Genomic DNA, 21134 nt, shown 5'->3' with positions numbered 1-21134 from the left:
CCCATAGTGCTCAGAGCCATTTGACCTACACTCCTGGAAATGGAAAAAAGAACACATTGACACCGGTGTGTCAGACCCACCATACTTGCTCCGGACACTGCGAGAGGGCTGTACAAGCAATGATCACACGCACGGCACAGCGGACACACCAGGAACCGCGGTGTTGGCCATCGAATGGCGCTAGCTGCGCAGCATTTGTGCACCGCCGCCGTCAGTGTCAGCCAGTTTGCCGTGGCATACGGAGCTCCATCGCAGTCTTTAACACTGGTAACATGCCGCGACAGCGTGGACGTGAACCGTATGTGCAGTTGACGGACTTTGAGCGAGGGCGTATAGTGGGCATGCGGGAGGCCGGGTGGACGTACCGCCGAATTGCTCAACACGTGGGGCGTGAGGTCTCCACAGTACATCGATGTTGTCGCCAGTGGTCGGCGGAAGGTGCACGTGCCCGTCGACCTGGGACCGGACCGCAGCGACGCACGGATGCACGCCAAGACCGTAGGATCCTACGCAGTGCCGTAGGGGACCGCACCGCCACTTCCCAGCAAATTAGGGACACTGTTGCTCCTGGGGTATCGGCGAGGACCATTCGCAACCGTCTCCATGAAGCTGGGCTACGGTCCCGCACACCGTTAGGCCGTCTTCCGCTCACGCCCCAACATGGTGCAGCCCGCCTCCAGTGGTGTCGCGACAGGCGTGAATGGAGGGACGAATGGAGACGTGTCGTCTTCAGCGATGAGAGTCGCTTCTGCCTTGGTGCCAATGATGGTCGTATGCGTGTTTGGCGCCGTGCAGGTGAGCGCCACAATCAGGACTGCATACGACCAAGGCACACAGGGCCAACACCCGGCATCATGGTGTGGGGAGCGATCTCCTACACTGGCCGTACACCACTGGTGATCGTCGAGGGGACACTGAATAGTACACGGTACATCCAAACCGTCATCGAACCCATCGTTCTACCATTCCTAGACCGGCAAGGGAACTTGCTGTTTCAACAGGACAATGCACGTCCGCATGTATCCCGTGCCACCCAACGTGCTCTAGAAGGTGTAAGTCAACTACCCTGGCCAGCAAGATCTCCGGATCTGTCCCCCATTGAGCATGTTTGGGACTGGATGAAGCGTCGTCTCACGCGGTCTGCACGTCCAGCACGAACGCTGGTCCAACTGAGGCGCCAGGTGGAAATGGCATGGCAAGCCGTTCCACAGGACTACATCCAACATCTCTACGATCGTCTCCATGGGAGAATAGCAGCCTGCATTGCTGCGAAAGGTGGATATACACTGTACTAGTGCCGACATTGTGCATGCTCTGTTGCCTGTGTCTATGTGCCTGTGGTTCTGTCAGTGTGATCATGTGATGTATCTGACCCCAGGAATGTGTCAATAAAGTTTCCCCTTCCTGGGACAATGAATTCACGGTGTTCTTATTTCAATTTCCAGGAGTGTATTTGAACGCTGCAGACGTGAAAGAAGGAAAAGCCGTGTACCTGGCGTGATTATAGCAACTTCAATGGGTTGTGCACATGACGTGTTTTCCTTTACATATACCGACACATAGAGCGACATCTATTGATCAATATTCACACTATTTTTTTCTTCTGCCATACGTTTTCCCCCTACGATACGATAATACTCCGTTACAATTTGACGTCATTCTGACCAGTGGTATTTTTACGAGGTGCATTCAAGTTCTAAGGCCTCCGATTTTTTTTTCCTCTTGACTGGAAAGAGATAGAAACATACGCATTGTTTTAAAATAAGGCCGGAACCATTGTCAATATGTCCCAGAGATGGCAGCACCGACGGCAGATGCAATTTTACCGCCAGCGGCGAGAATGAGAACTGTTTTAAATACATAAAATGGCGACGTTTTCCTTACTTGAACAGCGTGCAATCATTCGTTTTCTGAATTTGCGTGGTGTGAAACCAATTGAAATTCATCGACAGTTGAAGGAGACATGTGGTGATGGAGTTATGGATGTGTCGAAAGTGCGTCCGTGGGTGCGACAGTTTAATGAAGGCAGAACATCGTGTGACAACAAACCGAAACAACCTCGGGCTCGCACAAGCCGGTCTGACGACATGATCGAGAAAGTGGAGAGAATTGCTTTGGGGGATCGCCGAATGACTGTTGAACAGATCGTCTCCAGAGTTGGCATTTCTGTGGGTTCTGTGCACACAATCCTGCATGACGACCTGAAAATGCGAAAAGTGTCATCCAGGTGGGTGCCACGAATGCTGACGGACGACCACACGGCTGCCCGTGTGGCATGTTGACAAGCAATGTTGACGCGCAATGACAGCATGAATGGGACTTTCTTTTCGTCTGTTGTGTCAATGGATGAGACGTGGATGCCATTTTTCAATCCAAAAACAAAGCGCCAGTCAGCTTAATGGAAGCACACAGATTCACCGCCACCAAAAAAATTTCGGTAACCGCCAGTGCTGAAAAAGTGATGGTGTCCATGTTCTGGGACAGCGAGGGCGTAATCCTTACCCATTGAGCTCCAAAGGGCACTACGGTAACAGGTGCATCTTACGAAATTTTTTTAAAGAACAAATTCCTTCCTGCACTGCAACAAAAACGTCCGGGAAGGGCTGCACGTGTGCTGTTTCACCAAGACAACGCACCTACTCATCGAGCTAATGTTACGCAACCGTTTCTTCGTGATAACAACTTTGAAGTGATTCCTCATGCTCCCTGCTCACCTGACCTGGCTCCTAGTGACTTTTGGCTTTTTCCAACAATGAAAGACACTCCCCATGGCCGCACATTCACCAGCCGTGCTGCTATTGCCTCAGTGATTTTCCAGCGGTCAAAACAGACTCCTAAAGAAGCCTTCGCCGCTGCCATGGAACATGGCGTCAGCGTTGTGAAAAATGTGTACGCCTGCAGGGCGATTACGTCGAGAAGTAACGCCAGTTTCATCGATTTCGGGTGAGTACTTAATTAGAAAAAAAATCGGAGGCCTTAGAACGTGAATGCACCTCGTAGAATGGTATTGCACAGTAGAGGCAGTATTATCAGCTAGAATGGTCACTTGTGCAGCAGAATTGCAAGTACCAGACTTGCGTTCTACCGGTTTTATTGGCAAGTAAAGAATCGAGATAGCTGAGTCAGCAATAGCATTTTTTTGCTCTGGAAAACTTCTGTATATTGGTTTTTTACTGAATCGCGATGGAGTTTGTTGTCGCCTGAGCAGTGGTTGCTGCCTCAGCACAATTCCCAGCCACGTGCTGAGCTCACAGCAGTTTGTGTGTAAACAACATGTCGATGCCTCAGTGGATGGCCATCGCCAGCTTAGCACTTGTGGTTCTGGTAGCCAGTGGCTCTCGACGCAGTGGCCACGGATAGCATATGCCCTGTGCCGAATCTCAGCACCCTTGGAGTCACATGGAGTGCCAAAGGCATCCTCCATGACGTCTTTCGTTGGTGGCACTAGCCCGGCACCGACAGCCGTCAGGTGTAGTGGTGGATTGTAAACTGGTGGCTAGGCCAGTGAGGCTGCAAATCAAAGTCGAGGCTACATGAACAACATGGGGCTGTCTGCTGGCATGGAGACTGTTAGCATCAATTATGGCCAGAAGTCCCAGACCCAGCTGTAGTAAAAATTACAGGAACTGTGGAAGGGTCAGTGTCGACCGATTGTAATTGCTCTTCCCAGCTATGTTGTGACAGGAGTTCGCACCCATTCATTTAGGTGACCACAGAAGTGCAGTGTTGTGCCACAGGTTGCAGAAGTCTGGCAAACCGTCCCGGCGTAGTACTGTGCCATCAGTACTTTGGCATAGTAGTACTTTGTATGCAGCTCGCCCAGTGAATTGCGAGGTCTGAACTTATAACACTACCATCTGCTGCTACTGCTCTACCATAACCTTAAAGTTGGAGGCAGATCGAATAGTGAAACTGCCTTGTTAAGGCAATTATGATATAAAGCAACAGTGCGGTGTTCCACTCTGAAAGGAATTTAGTTGTGTTGACCGTGATAGTCCTAACGGAGGTGGCTTATCTGAAGTGAAAGGCAGAATTACATAAATATTTAAACGGTAACGAACAATAATGTACCTATCCACAGTGTCCAAATGAAAATAAAAACTGTCACCAGCCTAATTAGGCATAAAAATGAATAAAACTCTTGTTCAAGAAACTGAAAATAAGTAACTTCAGTGGACAAACACAGCCTATACTTTGTCACACGAGAGTGCAATGAACTCTGGCACCTGCATATGTTCGCTTAAGGTTGGAGCTGACAAAGCAGAACAAACTATTTGCATTATTATAACAGATAACGATACACACTATTTCCTTCAGGACTTAGTCAAAAAGAATGGTCTCAATAACATTACTAATAATATTCACTGTAGAATCATAAATTGGACATAGGTTTCAAACATTCTCCTACCTGACAAAGAAGTTGTAAATGTACTTCACTGCAAAGTTATGAACTGGGCATAGGTTAAGTCTCTCTCAGCTAAATACTTTTCTATTTAGAATGAAAGTTAAATGTATTTCACTAAATAAAACACTTTCTCACTGACCTTTGAATAAAAGAAGTTGCTATTATCATAGATAGTGGTCTTTCTATTAATCTTTATTTAGCTTAGCACAATAGACAAACTGTGGGTCCTGTAACACTATTAATAAGCACATTCAGTATACAAGAGAAACCCAATACTGTACTGAACTTGACAGGAATAGCAAGAGTAATTGAAACTTTCTATAATTAAGTAACTTTGTGCATTTGGACTGCTTTCAATGGCGGGGATGGGGGGGGGGGGGGGCTTAATCTTGACTACTGTATGAGAGCAAAATAAACGCACTTTAATTACATTAGTGAAACAAGCACTTAGCAAACATGTAACTCTCAACACTCACAGTTCTGAACTTTTACTGCAGTGAAACACAAAATTGAGATATTTGTAAGATCCTTTCAACAAACAATATTAATTTTAGCACACTCTATTGCCATGTTAATTTTAATATGCTTTCAATAAAGGACACACGGTAAGTACTTTAGCGTGAGAGGGACCTCAGTGGACATGTGACTGAGGATAAATCACGGTAGGTACAAGAGTTCAGTTATAATTTACCTTATATTTGAGTACACTATAATATCCAATGAGCAGATCCTTCTCTGTTCATTATTATAGTTCTTCTGTTCCATTACAGTTATTGCGCAATGTGGTGGCGAGTGCATGTTAATAGGTGGATTTGGAGGTAGAATTTCTGGGCTCTGTCATTTCTTGGTGGTGATGATTGATATCACTTTCAACATAATTCCAGCTAGTTACTGCATCCACCCGAGGCTTTGGCACATTGGAAAACGGCACAAAAATCCTCTCTCGGTACCAGCACAATTCACAACCTTTCCATGAGCTGTTGGTGGTTCAGTAACTCATCCCCGACTGACTTAATCCACCTCTGTCCGTACCAACCACATTTTGCGCTCGCTACAAAGTTCCGTTCCCGAGGATAACCACAACACCTTTTACATACGAAATAACTAAGAATCCTAAGTGAAGGTCAGCAGTTTACATAGCAGCAACCAAACATATTAAATAAAACAGAACATTTGCACATACTGACATTTCACTGTATATACACTCCTGGAAATGGAAAAAAGAACACATTGACACCGGTGTGTCAGACCCACCATACTTGCTCCGGACACTGCGAGAGGGCTGTACAAGCAATGATCACACGCACGGCACAGCGGACACACCAGGAACCGCGGTGTTGGCCGTCGAATGGCGCTAGCTGCGCAGCATTTGTGCACCGCCGCCGTCAGTGTCAGCCAGTTTGCCGTGGCATACGGACCTCCATCGCAGTCTTTAACACTGGTAGCATGCCGCGACAGCGTGGACGTGAACCGTATGTGCAGTTGACGGACTTTGAGCGAGGGCGTATAGTGGGCATGCGGGAGGCCGGGTGGACGTACCGCCGAATTGCTCAACACGTGGGGCGTGAGGTCTCCACAGTACATCGATGTTGTCGCCAGTGGTCGGCGGAAGGTGCACGTGCCCGTCGACCTGGGACCGGACCGCAGCGACGCACGGATGCACGCCAAGACCGTAGGATCCTACGCAGTGCCGTAGGGGACCGCACCGCCACTTCCCAGCAAATTAGGGACACTGTTGCTCCTGGGGTATCGGCGAGGACCATTCGCAACCGTCTCCATGAAGCTGGGCTACGGTCCCGCACACCGTTAGGCCGTCTTCCGCTCACGCCCCAACATCGTGCAGCCCGCCTCCAGTGGTGTCGCGACAGGCGTGAATGGAGGGACGAATGGAGACGTGTCGTCTTCAGCGATGAGAGTCGCTTCTGCCTTGGTGCCAATGATGGTCGTATGCGTGTTTGGCGCCGTGCAGGTGAGCGCCACAATCAGGACTGCATACGACTGAGGCACACAGGGCCAACACCCGGCATCATGGTGTGGGGAGCGATCTCCTACACTGGCCGTACACCACTGGTGATCGTCGAGGGGACACTGAATAGTGCACGGTACATCCAAACCGTCATCGAACCCATCGTTCTACCATTCCTAGACCGGCAAGGGAACTTGCTGTTCCAACAGGACAATGCACGTCCGCATGTATCCCGTGCCACCCAACGTGCTCTAGAAGGTGTAAGTCAACTACCCTGGCCAGCAAGATCTCCGGATCTGTCCCCCATTGAGCATGTTTGGGACTGGATGAAGCGTCGTCTCACGCGGTCTGCACGTCCAGCACGAACGCTGGTCCAACTGAGGCGCCAGGTGGAAATGGCATGGCAAGCCGTTCCACAGGACTACATCCAGCATCTCTACGATCGCCTCCATGGGAGAATAGCAGCCAACATTGCTGTGAAAGGTGGATATACACTGTACTAGGGCCGACATTATGCATGCTCTGTTGCCTGTGTCTATGTGCCTGTGGTTCTGTCAGTGTGATCATGTGATGTATCTGACCCCAGGAATGTGTCAATAAAGTTTCCCCTTCCTGGGACAATGAATTCACGGTGTTGTTATTTCAATTTCCAGGAGTGTAATTATTCAACCTCAAAGATAACCAAAGAGATTATGTGAGAAAGACTAAACACATAATTTGCTCATATTATGCATATTACAGAGATTACACTTCATTACAGTATCGAATTAATCATACACTAATTACAGAAGTTCAACGATGAGATGTTCAACAAAACAGAAAGGTAAGTGAATCAACAAAAGGTATGTAGTGTGTAAGCTATGGTGTTACAAACTGCAGAAATAGCCGCAACAGCATCTCATATACACGATGGACAAAATTAACCCCGCCAAAAAAACATTTCATGCCCATAAAAATAGGCAACCAAACTTACATCATCCATCCAGGTATGAATGATGTAAACCTGTATTTTAAAATTTCTTTTGCTTCTGATTACAGTGCCCGAATGATGTTGCTTCACCTGTTTCTCATTTAAAGCATTACCACATTGCTACAAATATTTTGATATTAAAATCGTATTGGCGATAAGCACTATATCTTTTTCCCCTGTACATAAATTGAGCACGGTACACTGGGACTGTTTCACTTATTTTCTGTTTTATTTACCAGCATTAGTACACTGGCTGCCGAAGTGTTGACTGAGAGAAATATCTGAAAATACCATTAATTCTTTAGCATTTTGAACCTACGCCTCCTACTGATAAGCAAATAACATATAAAACGAAATTTGGAATTATTTCTTTATGTTTCTGACACTGACAAGCCCAAAAAAGGTTATTTCTTTCCTTTGCGTGCGTTGTATTGCATCATGCGTTAGAGATTGCCACTATCACTTTACCCAATACTTTCGAAATTATACTCAAACAGCCATTTCAACGTATGTGATTCTAAGCACGCTCTTCCTACTCCACTGCGTATTAACACAAGGGTCCATAATATTATACGGCACCGTGTTCGAAATGCTGTCTCAAAACAATCTTACATAGGTCCTTAAAACTTACATAATAGCAATTATATTACTTCTTAAACTAGTTATGATAATAACCGTTTTTTGTTGTTGCGGCCAGCATGCCATTGACGTCAGAGAATGTCTAAAGTTCACGTACTCGTTAGTAAAAGAATATGGTGCTGCTACATCAGTCCCAGCCCGACTCATATAGACTATGTGATCAAAAGTATCTGGACACGTGGCTGAAAATGACTTTCAAGCTCGTGGCGCCCTCCATCGGTATTCCTGGAATTCAGTATGGTGTTGGTCCACCCTTAGCCCTTATGATAGCTTCCACTCTCGCAGCCATACTTTCAGCCAGGTGCTAGAAGGTTTCTTGGGGAGTTCTGCGCTGAAGAGAGGTATCGATGTCGGTCAGTGAGGCCTGGTACGAAGTCGGAGTTCCAAAACATACCAGAGGTGTTCTGTAGGATTCAGGTTAGGACTCTCTGTAGGCAGACCATTACAGGGATGTTGCTGTCATGTAACCACTCCGCCACACGCCGTGCATTATGAGCAGGTGCTCGATCGTACTGAAAGATGCAGTTGCCATCCCAGAGTTTCTCTTGAACAGTGGGAAGCCAGAGCGTGCTTAAAATAATAATGTAGGCCTGTGCTGTGATAGTGCCACGCAAAACAACAAGGCATGCAAGCTCTCTCCATGAAAAATATCACCACACCATAACAACACCGCCTCCGAAATTTACTGTTGCCACTAACTCACGCTGGCAGATGTCGTTAATCGGGAATTCGCCATACGCACACCCCGCCATCGGATCGCCACGTTGTGTACCGTGATTCGTCACTCCACACAACGTTTTTACGCTGTTCAATCGTCCAATGTTTACGCTCCTTAAAGCAAGTGAGGTGTCGTTTGGCATTTAGCGGCGTGATCTGTGGCTTATGAGCAGCCGCCCGACCGCGAAATCCAAGTTTTCTCATCTCCTGCTGAACTGTCACAGTACGAGGTGCATTCAAGTTCTAAGGCCTCCGATTTTTTTTCTAATTAACTACTCACCCGAAATCGATGAAACTGGCGTTACTTCTCGACGTAATCGCCCTGCAGACGTACACATTTTTCATAACGCTGACGCCATGATTCCATGGCAGCGGCGAAGGCTTCTTTAGGAGTCTGTTTTGACCACTGGAAAATCGCTGAGGCAATAGCAGCACGGCTGGTGAATGTGCGGCCACGGAGAGTGTCTTTCATTGTTGGCAAAAGCCAAAAGTCACTAGGAGCCAGGTCAGGTGAGTAGAGAGCATGAGGAATCACTTCAAAGTTGTTATCACGAAGAAACTGTTGCGTAACGTTAGCTCGATGTGCGGGTGCGTTGTCTTGGTGAAACAGCACACGCGCAGCCCTTCCCGGACGTTTTTGTAGCAGTGCAGGAAGGAATTTGTTCTTGAAAACATTTTCGTAGGATGCACCTGATACCGTAGTGTCCTTTGGAACGCAATGGGTAAGGATTACGTCCTCGCTGTCCCAGAACATGGACACCATCATTTTTTCAAAACTGGCGGTTACCCGAAATTTTTTTGGTGGCGGTGAATCTGTGTCCTTCCATTAAGCTGACTGGCCTTTTTGTTTCTGGATTGAAAAATGGAATCCACGTCTCATCCATTGTCACAACTGACGAAAAGAAAGTCCCATTCATGCTGTCGTTGTGCGTCAACATTGCTCGGCAGCATGCCACACGGGCAGCCGTGTGGTCGTCTGTCAGCATTCGTGGCACCCACCTGGATGACACTTTTCGTATTTTCAGGTCGTCATGCAGGATTGTGTCCACAGAACCCACAGACCCACAGAAATGCCAACTCTGGAGGCGATCTGTTCAACAGTAATTCGGCGATCCCCCAACACAATTCTCGGCACTTTCCCGATCATGTCGTCAGACCAGCTTGTGCGAGCCCGAGGTTGTTTCGGTTTGTTGTCACACGATGTTCTGCCTTCATTAAACTGTCGCACCCATGAACGCACTTTCGAAACATCCATAACTCCATCACCACATGTCTCCTTCAATTGGTTTCACACCACGCAAATTCAGAAAACGAATGATTGCACGCTGTTCAAGTAAGGAATACATCGCCATTTTAAGTATTTAAAACAGTTCTCATTCTCGCCGCTGGCGGTAAAATTCCATCTGCCTTACGGTGCTGCCATCTCTGGGACATATTGACAATGAACGCGGCCTCATTTTAAAACAATGCGCATGTTTCTATCTCTTTCCAGTCCGGAGAAAAAAAATCGGAGGTCTTAGAACTTGAATGCACCTTGTACTTGCAGTGAATCCTGATGCAGTTTGGATGTTCCTGCGTGACGCTGTGGACAGACATCTGTCTATTACACATTACGACCCTCTTCAACTGTCGGCGGTCTCTGTCAGTCAACAGACGAGGTCGGCCTGTATACTTTTGTACTGTACATGTCCCTTCACGTTTCCACTTCACTATCACATCGGAAACAGTGGACCTAGGGATGCTTAGGAGTGTGGAAATCTCGCGTAGACACGTATGACGCAAGTGACACCCAATCACCTGACCACGTTCGAAGTCCGTGAATTCCGCAGCGCGTACCATTCTGCTCTCTCCCACGATGTCTAATGCGTACTGAGGTCGCTGATATACAGTACCAGCAGTATGTGGCAGCACAATGCACCTAATATGAAAAACGTATGTTTTTGGGGCTGTCCGGATACTTTTGATCGCCTAGTGTATACCTGACTTGTATACTCCGTTCCCGAAATAACAGACACTTATTCAGTTATTATTTGATGTGTCCTCAAATTAACATACTCAGTTCTGTGTAAGACATTCACTGCCGTTGTGCTTTGCAGGATGAAAAGGACGCAAGCGAACATCAACGAGTACTTCGACGAGATCACCCCCCAGATCAAGGACTTCTTCATCACGGCGGGACTCGACCCTCTGCAGTTGCCAGACCTCGTCCAGAACTTCAGCGTGGTGAGTCGTCACTGCCAGATGGTAGCCCCCGCTTTATCATTCGTAGCCACATCTAGAAGTACATGGCAGGAATCTATGTTTGGCCGCTTGTAGCTGAATCTGTTGTGTATACCAGGTGTCTGAGACAAGACGTCGGTTGCTGTAGCTACATCTGATCTTACGACTCTGAGGTTGTGTGCTTGTAGTTATACCTAATTTTATACCAAGACTCCGAGATTGGGCATCAGTAGCCTGTACCACGACTCTGGCCATAGATTTCGTAGCTAGATCTGAATGTATATCAGGCTTCTGGACTGGGCATCTGTAGCTAGTTTTTATTAATTTATTTTTATGTACACGTCAAAGTTCAGTAGGATCAAATTGAGGAGCAAATCTCGAAATCCTTGGAACGTGTCAGTGCATGAAATTACAACATAAAAGTAATAACAGATAAAAATAAAATGTTTACGAACCCAAAAGAAGTCAAGCCATAAGTATAAGTAATAGCAGACAACAATATAACATAGGAATCAGCTTAATTTCTCGAGGAACTCCTGAATAGAATAGAAGGAGTGGCCCATGAGGAAACTCTTCAGTTTCGATTTGAAAGCACGTTGATTACTGGAAAATTTTTTAAATTGTTGTGGTAGCTTTTTGAAAATGGATGCAGCAGCATACTGCAGACTTTTGTGCAGAAGAGTTCAGGAGGTGCGATCCAAATGCAGGTTGGATTTCTGCCTAGTATTAACTGAGTGAAAGCTGATACTTCTTGGGAATAAGCTGATATTGTTAGCAAGAAACGACAGTAAAGAATACATATATATTGAGAGACTAATGTCAAAATACCCAGACTAGTGAACAAGCGTCGACAAGTTGTTCGCAAACCTACACCCCGTATTCCCTGAGAGTAAAATTTCCTTTTGGATTGGAATATGAGTTACCCCAAAATATAATACTATACGACTTAAACGAATGAAAATAAGTAGACTAATTTGCGTGTCGAATGATCACTTACTTCAGATACCGCTCGAATAGGAAAATGGCAGCGTTAAATCTTTGAACAAGATCCTGAATGTGTGTTTTCCATGGCAGTTTCCTATCTATCTGAGCACATAGAAATTAGAACTGTTTAGTTTCACTAATCATACCCCCAGTCTGTGAAATTAAAACATCAGGCTTTGTTGAATGGTGTGTGAGAAACTGTAAAAACTGAGTCTTACTCTGATTTAGCGTTAGTTTATTTTCTACAGGCCATGTTACGAACAGCACTGTTTGAAATAGAGCCAATGTTGCACACAACATCCTTTACTACCAAGCTAGTGTCATCAGAAAACAGAAATATTTTAGAGTTACCCGTAATACTAGAGGGCATATCATTTATGTAAATAAGGAACAGGAGTGGCCCCAACACTGATCCCTGTGGCGTTCCACATTTGACTGCACGCCATTCAGACCCCACATCGCAGCCATTCTCAAAACTGTGAGTAATGACCTTTTGTTGTCTCTTCATAAAGTGAGAGGTGAACCAGTTGGGGGCTACTCAGCATGTTCTGTAATTGTCCTACTTCTGAAGCAATGTTTTGTGAGCAACACCATCAAACGCCTTACTTAAATCAAAAAATATGCCTAGCGTTCGGAACCTTTTGTTTAACCCATCCAGTACCTTACAGAGAAAAGAGAACGTAGCGTTGTCAGTTGTTAAACGATTTCTAAAGCCGAACTGTACATTTGATAACAAATTATGTGACATAAAATAATCAATTATCCTTACTTACACAGCCTTTTCTATAAATTTAGCAAATATTGGTGGCATATAAACAGGTCTAAAATTATCTACATTATCCCTTTCTTCCTTTTTATGAAGCGGCTTTACTACTGAGTACGTTAGTCGTTGAGGAAACTGACCATTCCTAAAGGCAAAAATTACAAATATGGCTAAGTACAGAGCTAACATGTGCAGCACAGTACTTTAATATTCTGCTAGGCACTCCATCATATCCATGAGAGTCCTCAGTCTTCAGTGATTTAATTATTGAGCCCATCTCCCCTCTTGTCTGCATCACAGATGAGTATTTCAGTCATCAATCTGGGAAAGGCATTTGCCAAGACAATTGTATGATTTTTATTTGATTCACCATCAATGCTAAGAAAATTATTGTTAAACATTGTACATATATCTGATTTATCAGTAACAGAAACATTTTTACTACGAACTGTCTACTTCTATACTAGTGTTCTGAGACTAGGCGTTAGTAGCTATATCTAAATATGTACCAGATGTTTGTAGCTGTGTCTGCATCTTTATCCGGATTCTGAGACTAGAAGCTTGTAGCTAAATTTAAATATATCTCAGCGCACGCAGACTTTACGTTTGTAGCTACACCTACATCTATATCTAGGGTGTGAGATTGGACATTGGTAGCAGCAAATATTTGCCCATACCTCTATACTAGAGTTTCATAACTGAGGATTCGTAGCTTCATCTACATCAATACCAAGGCTATGGACTGGGCGTTTGTAGTTGGATCTACACCTATACAAGACCTGAGATGAGGCTTTCCCAACAACCATGAATAATGAAGTCACAGAAATCATATACGCCTAGTTTCATATGATTGCTCCACTTCGTATGTCTCCAACGTTTGTGGCCGACCGGTTCTAGGAACTTCAGTCTGACGCCACGCGACAACTACGTTCGCAGGTTCGAATCCTGCCTCGGGCATGGATGTGTGTGATGTCCTTAGGTCAATTAGGTTTAAGTAGTTCTAAGTTCTAGGGGACTGATGACCTCAGATGTTAAGTCCCATAGTGCTCAGAGCCACTTGAACCATTTGAACTTCGTATGTCCAACAATTCCACAGTGGGTAAATGGATATTTGGCTTCTCAAAGTGGGAGTTGGTCTTAATGAGCTGAAGGTACAATATGTCGTCTCATACAAATAGCTCCTGGTAAGTATTTGTGGCTACACAAAGCGAAACAGTCACATACACTCAGTTGTACCTTAAGCAAATTACAGGCTTTGACTCATTACATGTTAGCAGGGAACTATAGTTTGTCTGTAAATATGTAACCGGCTTGGGATACTCTTAAGTGTATGGGTGCAATATTATGAAATGACTCAACACAATTAAAAGTTACTGTATTGTTGTCCTAATATTAATTAGAAGAGTTCTAAAACATTAACTTTAATGGTGTATGTGAAGACAATTTCCAATAGAGCAGGACGGATGTTCCATCAGAAGACGTCCTGGCAGGCTGCTGAATGCACGGGATCCAAGTACGTAACATATTTGTCCTTTGATTTTAAGCCCTTGAAGAACTTACGTAGGTTGGTTATAGTCCTAGTATTAGATTGACGTTCTGCACTTTTTATTTTTCGGAGCCGGTAACTGTTGGCAACGCTAAACATCATTACTATCTTGTGAAACAATTATTTGAGTTTGTTGATGTTGTTGTTGTTTTTGTTACTTTCTTTATCTCCGTCTAACTACTGCAACCTACATCCTTCTGAATCTGCTTGCTGTATTCATCTCTTTCTCACCCTCAGTTATATAACCCCCCACTCCCGCCCCCCACACAAAATTCTCCAGTACTAAACTGGTGATCCCTCGATGTCTCAGAATGTATCCTACCAACTGATTACTTGTTTTAGACAATTCGTGCGACACGTTTCTTGACTCCTCAGTTCTCTTCAGTACCTCCTCATCAGTTACTTGATCTACCCATTTAATCTTCATCATTCTTCTGTAGCACTATATTACAAAAGCTTCAGTTCTCTTCTTGTCTAAACTGTTTATCGACCACGTTTGGCTTCCATGCATGGCTACACTTCACTCAAATACCTTCAGAAAAGACTTCCTCACACTTAAGTCTGTATTCAATCTTAACAAATTTTTCTTCATTAGAAACACTTTTCTTGACATTGCCAATCTATATTTTAGATACTCTCTACTTTGAAGCGGTATCCTATAGATATTCTGAATCTAATACTGCGTGCTTTCTTCAAATATGCTTCTGCTCTGGGAATACCCTTTCTTTTAATTATGTTTCCCCAAATCATTATCATGTAAGTCATTAGAAAATTGAAATACGCGAATTAACCTAGTTTCTTCGATTTCAAGTAGTTTACAGTGACGATCATGTCTACTGCAAACACTACTCAACTAAGCCGCTTAATTAATTCTAATGAGCGTTTTCTCCAAATGTAGCTGTCATCTGTCGATAGTCGAAATAGTTTAACACAATCCATTTCTTGTATTTCCTTATTGAGTTGACTGTTATGTCCTTGTCTTCTGTCTGAAATTTTTGTATTTAGACTTATAAATTATTAATAATAATCCGTTTACCTTGAATCGTGCGTTAGTGTTCAAGAAACCCATTAGATCCATTTCTGTAAGCTGCTTTTTATTGGTACACTAGTAACATCTGCTATAATAACAGATTTTGCATATCCTCACGATGCATGTACAAAATCACACTATAAAAAATAATACGCTGTGGTATACCAGTGTCATTGCTTTGATTACGAGTGGCTATTGTTCTCTGATCGACCCGTGTATCTGATGCTCTCTGCTTTCTGTGATGCAGATAAGATAAAACGGCATTAACCTTGTAAAGTCCTTCGACTGATACATTGTTAGTGGTTATCAAGTTGAACGCCATATGATTAACAGGCTCCGCCCCGTTAATCATATTTACGTCTAACAGTTTCTCTTGTGGCCCAAACAAATACGATTACGGTGCGCAACACAGGACAAAGTGCTATACTAAAACTCTGGGAAATGTGGAATGAAAAAGTGTTGTACGTCAGATTTCACTGTTTTGAGTTCATTCTTCGTATCACAGTTCAATACCGATAGCCGGTTTAAACCACGCCTGTCGTACAAGTTAGCACACTAATGGAAATGGAAATTAGTGTATTTGTTTGGATTAACAGGCATAAACTTCTGTCCTCGAAATGATTTGGTCGTGGTCGTAAGCTACGTCGTAAATGTTCAAACTCATATAAATGTTCAAGCTCATCAGTCACGTCAAAATCAAAGGATATCAGACGAAGAACACCCTGTTTTCCAGAAGTGCTTGTCCTGTGAGTTTCGCAGGAAAGCTACTATCAAGTCTGAAAGATGGGAGACGAGGTACTGGCGGAAGTAAAGCTGTGAGGAGAGGTCGTGAGTCATGCCCGGGTAGCTCAGCTGGTAGAGCTCTTGGCGACGAAAGGCAAAAGATCCCGAGTTCGAGTGTAGGTCCAGCACACAGTTTTAATCTGCCAGGAAGTTTCATTGGTAACTTGCTTCATATGATCAAAAACGTAAAATTCTCTACTTCACAGAACGAAAATGTTTTAGTATGCTGTGACGACAATATCAACGAGATAATATTGGAATCGTTCAACTCTCAGGTATGGAATGGAAAAGTCACATGGGTAAAGTCGTTCGCAAAGCGGGTGGAAAATTTCAGTTTATTGCTAGAATACAAGGAAAACTCAATCAGTCTTCAGAGGAAACGGCTTACAAAGCACTCTTGTGAACCTTCCTAAAATACTGGTCAAGTTTGTGGAACTCTTACCAATCGGGACTAAAGGAGATGCAGTTATCATATGGCATTATTGTCCAGGATACCCGTCTGGGGTAGTTGGCTATGTAGAGGTCTGTTTAGGAGAACTTCGACGACTTGTGAATAGATGATGACTAAATGATAATCAGGACAACAGAATACACACTTCTTGGAGACGAAATTGCACAAACGACTCTACAGTCTAGAAGCCATAATGCTCACAACCATAATATGAGCTGCAGGCATCAAAAGAGATATTGAACGTATATGTTACGGCCAAAGCCCGAAATTGGCCAAAGCGGGAACTGGCCGTCAAAGTCGCGAAGTGGCCAATGTCGCCTCAAATTATTGAATCGGCCGGCCTGTCCGCCAAGTGTCTGGGACCCCCAAACTCCGAAGAAAGAAGCAAAGCAGATATGATCGAGCAATTTCAAATTCTGTATCTTTTCTTCAGTTCGGGATCTCGCCGGCTAGTTTGGCTACTGGCGTAGACAGATCGGCCAGAATTGGAAGATAAATAAAGAGTGGACGAATATGTATAATTTCAATCTGCGTGCAGTCTATTTACTTTATCAATCACACTTATAAAAAATATAAACTTTTTGCATTCACTTTATAAATCTCTCTTTAGCAGAACAGGTATTTACTTATTACAAGTAAAACTTTTATGACATTTGCAATTCCGCAGTATTTTCTTATTTCTGCATTTGCAGCGATTTGTGGATCATTTAGGAGAGCAGCTGCATCGACTGCATGATTGGCCACTGGTCAGTTACTGTGAAGACGATATGGTTCGTGGTGACTTTTCTTCTTTGCCCAGGGATTCGAGCATGGGCAGTTTCTCGTGCGGAATAGACAACTCGTTTTTGGAATACAGTTGCTGCTCGAGAACTCCATGTTCTCTTTCCAGCCTGTAGAAAGCGCCATCATCTTTCATAACGACTGCAAGAACGCTTCCGGGATCTCCGCAACCTGCGCACTGGATGTATATGTACACTACTGGTCATTAAAATTGCTACACAACGTACATGACGTGCTACAGACGCGCGATTTAACCGACAGGAAGAAGATGCTGTGATATGCAAATAAATAACTTTTCAGAGCATTCACACAAGGCTGATTACACGTCTCGCTCACCTCTTGTTCGCATTGACGGCACGTTGAACAGTGGACGTTACATTTCAGATGTGTTACGACCCGTGGCCCTACCCTTCATTCCATCCCTCCGAAACCCTACATTTCAGCAGGATAATGCACGACCGCATGTCGCAGGTCCTGTACGGGCGTTTCTGGATACAGAAAATGTTCGACTGCTGCCCTGGCCAGCACATTCTACAGATCTCTCACCAATTGAAAACGTCTGGTCAATAGTGGCTGAGTAACTGGTTCGTCACAATACGCCAGTCACTACTCTTGATGAACTGTGGTATCGTGTTGAAGTTGCATGGGCAGCTGTACCTGTACAGTATCAAGGCCGTTATTACGACCAGAGGCGGTTGCTCTGGGTACTGATTTCTCTGGATCTATGGACCCAAACTGCGTGAAAATGTAATCACACGTTAGTTCTAGTATAATATATTAGTCTAATGAATACCCATTTATCATCTGCATTTCTTCTTGGTGTAGCAATTTTAATGGCCAGTAGTGTAGATGTCGATAATGTGATGAGGGGTGAACTGGAGTGGCCATTTGGATTGGAATTCTTTCCAGATGGCCTACTGGAAATCATGTAGCATGGTGAGCTGGGGATCAAGGTTAGCTGGCTCATCAGATGTAGATGTAGATGTAGATGATGTGGTGAGTACTGAAGTGAAGTGAACGTTTGGGTTGGGCGTTCTTCCTGACAGTCCTGCTGAGCAAAAAAATGGTTCAAATGGCTCTGAGCACTATGGGACTCAACATCTTGGGTCATAAGTCCCCTAGAACTTAGAACTACTTAAACCTAACTAACCTAAGGACATCACACACACCCATACCCGAGGCAGGATTCGAACCTGCGACCGTAGCAGTCCCACGGTTCCGGACTGCAGCGCCAGAACCACACGGCCACCGCGGCCGGCTCCTGCTGAGCATCTTGGGACAGGACAATCTGGGGCTCGAGATCCCATGGTTCAGTGGCTCTGGATGTAGATATAGATGAAGTGCTGAGGGATGAATTTAGTGACCATTCAGCTTCGATTATTTATTTTCCAGACAGACATGCTGGGTGTTGAATATAGTGGCGACCTGGGGCTCAAGACCAGCTGGTTCACATGATCTGGTTGTAGATGTAGATGAGGTGGTGAGGAGTAAACTGGATTGACCACTCAGCTTGGATTCTTTATTTTTTCAGACGGACCTGCTGGGTATCGAATGGACTGGAGAGCTGGGGCTCAAGACTGGCTGGCTGACTGACCTGTCGCTCTTCCAGAGGAGTGGAGATGCTTACGTCAGCTACGACGACCTGGAGCTCAACATCAGCGTCAGCCTGGCGTTCCCAGACGTGGCGGTGAGTACCACATATAGCCACATGGCAGAAGCTAACCGATCTGTATCTTCTCCATGTGACCAGTAGTATTATACTGAATAAAGTCTTTCCAGCTGTCAAGCCTCATCACTTCGAGTACGAGACTCTGCAATCGTCATCAGTGCCAAAAAATAGCCGACTGTTGCGCCTGTCAGAGCTTTCTGCTTAAATTTGCTCGATAGCATTGTGTTGAAAACCTTCAGGAAGGGCTGTGCTCTGAGTAAGTGTGTCCTTCCACAGGACCGAGTGATGTCAGCCAATGCAAGGAATCGGCGCTTATCATGATGATGGCTGGGGTAGCTTTCGAAGGCTCAAATGATTAATTAAAAATGATAAATCCTGAAAACTGTGAAGGTATTATTGTGGTGTACTATCACTACAGACTCAGAGGATACACGTTTGTATTATTTAGAGCTGACATTCCCGTTCTTTCACTTCTTCAGGATCAGCTATTATTTTTAAATGCGAACTTTTAGGTTATCCTTTACCGTGTTTGTTATCGACATTAAATGAAACAACAAGTTTATTGCTACCAGTCACTGTTTATTTATCTCTACGACGCGTTTCAAAGGTTTAAACCTCTGTCACCATGGTGATTTACATTTGTTAATATGACATTTGTGTGTTTGGTCACAGGTTCTTTTCACTGTCGTAACACATCACATATATACTATCATATTTTGATAACTGAGGTAAACTGGGGAAACAAATATTTACAAAATATGACAGTATACATGTGATGTGTTACGACTGTGAAAGGAACCAGTGACCACTGGAGACAGTGCTACAAGTTCCTCCAAAATATCGTAACACAACACACACACAAACGTCATATTAACAAATGTAAATCCACCTGATGATGGAGGTTTAAACCTTTGAAACGCGTCGTGGAGACAAATAAACAGTGACTGGTGGCAGCAAACTTGTTCTTTCATTTAAACAGCTATTATTTATTTTTACAATTATTTGATTTTAATTGACAAAGTGACAAATTATAACAATATTTGAAACCCTCATGTAAGCCGAATATACACTCCTGGAAATTGAAATAAGAACACCGTGAATTCATTGTCCCAGGAAGGGGAAACTTTATTGACACATTCCTGGGGTCAGATACATCACATGATCACACTGATAGAACCACAGGCACATAGACACAGGCAACAGAGCATGCACAATGTCGGCACTAGTACAGTGTATATCCACCTTTCGCAGCAATGCAGGCTGCTATTCTCCAATGGAGACGATCGTAGAGATGCTGGATGTAGTCCTGTGGAACGGCTTGCCATGCCATTTCCACCTGGCGCCTCAGTTGGACCAGCGTTCGTGCTGGACGTGCAGACCGCGTGAGACGACGCTTCATCCAGTCCCAAACATGCTCAATGGGGGACAGATCCGGAGATCTTGCTGGCCAGGGTAGTTGACTTACACCTTCTAGAGCATGTTGGGTGGCACGGGATACATGCGGACGTGCATTGTCCTGTTGGAACAGCAAGTTCCCTTGCCGGTCTAGGAATGGTAGAACGATGGGTTCGATGACGGTTTGGATGTACCGTGCACTATTCAGTGTCCCCTCGACGATCACCAGTGGTGTACGGCCAGTGTAGGAGATCGGTCCCCACATCATGATGCCGGGTGTTGGCCCTGTGTGCCTCGGTTGTATGCAGTCCTGATTGTGGCGCTCACCTGCACGGCGCCAAACACGCATACGACCATCATTGGCACCAAGGCAGAAGCGACTCTCATCGCTGAAGACGACACGTCTCCATTCGTCCCTCCATTCACGCCTGTCGCGACACCACTGGAGGCGGGCTGCACGATGTTGGGGCGTGAGCGGAAGACGGCCTAACGGTGTGCGGGACCGGAGCCCAGCTTCATGGAGACGGTTGCGAATGGTCCTCGCCGATACCCCAGGAGCAACAGTGTCCCTAATTTGCTGGGAAGTGGCGGTGCGGTCCCCTACGTCACTGCGTAGGATCCTACGGTCTTGGCGTGCATCCGTGCGTCGCTGCGGTCCGGTCCCAGGTCGACGGGCACGTGCACCTTCCGCCGACCACTGGCGACAACATCGATGTACTGTGGAGACCTCACGCCCCACGTGTTGAGCAATTCGGCGGTACGTCCACCCGGCCTCCCGCATGCCCACTATACGCCCTCGCTCAAAGTCCGTCAACT

At 45.0% G+C, this 21134-nt stretch overlaps 1 protein-coding gene across 1 annotated transcript in view; it reads left to right on the top strand.

Moving 5' to 3' along the window:
• The window catches only part of LOC126109836 (mite allergen Der f 7-like), a 36703-nt gene that overhangs the window by 4193 nt on the left and 11376 nt on the right, over positions 1–21134 (top strand). The window contains exons 2-3 of the mRNA XM_049914895.1: positions 10794–10920; positions 18786–18941. Coding sequence (XP_049770852.1) covers positions 10794–10920; positions 18786–18941 — 283 coding nt within the window. The remainder of the gene's footprint in view (positions 1–10793; positions 10921–18785; positions 18942–21134) is intronic.

The sequence above is a fragment of the Schistocerca cancellata genome, chromosome 12 (genome assembly GCF_023864275.1).
Source record: "Schistocerca cancellata isolate TAMUIC-IGC-003103 chromosome 12, iqSchCanc2.1, whole genome shotgun sequence".
Lineage (NCBI taxonomy): Eukaryota > Metazoa > Arthropoda > Insecta > Orthoptera > Acrididae > Schistocerca > Schistocerca cancellata.
The sequence above is the reverse complement of the archived record's forward strand: the minus strand, read 5'-3'. Positions and strand labels throughout refer to the sequence as shown.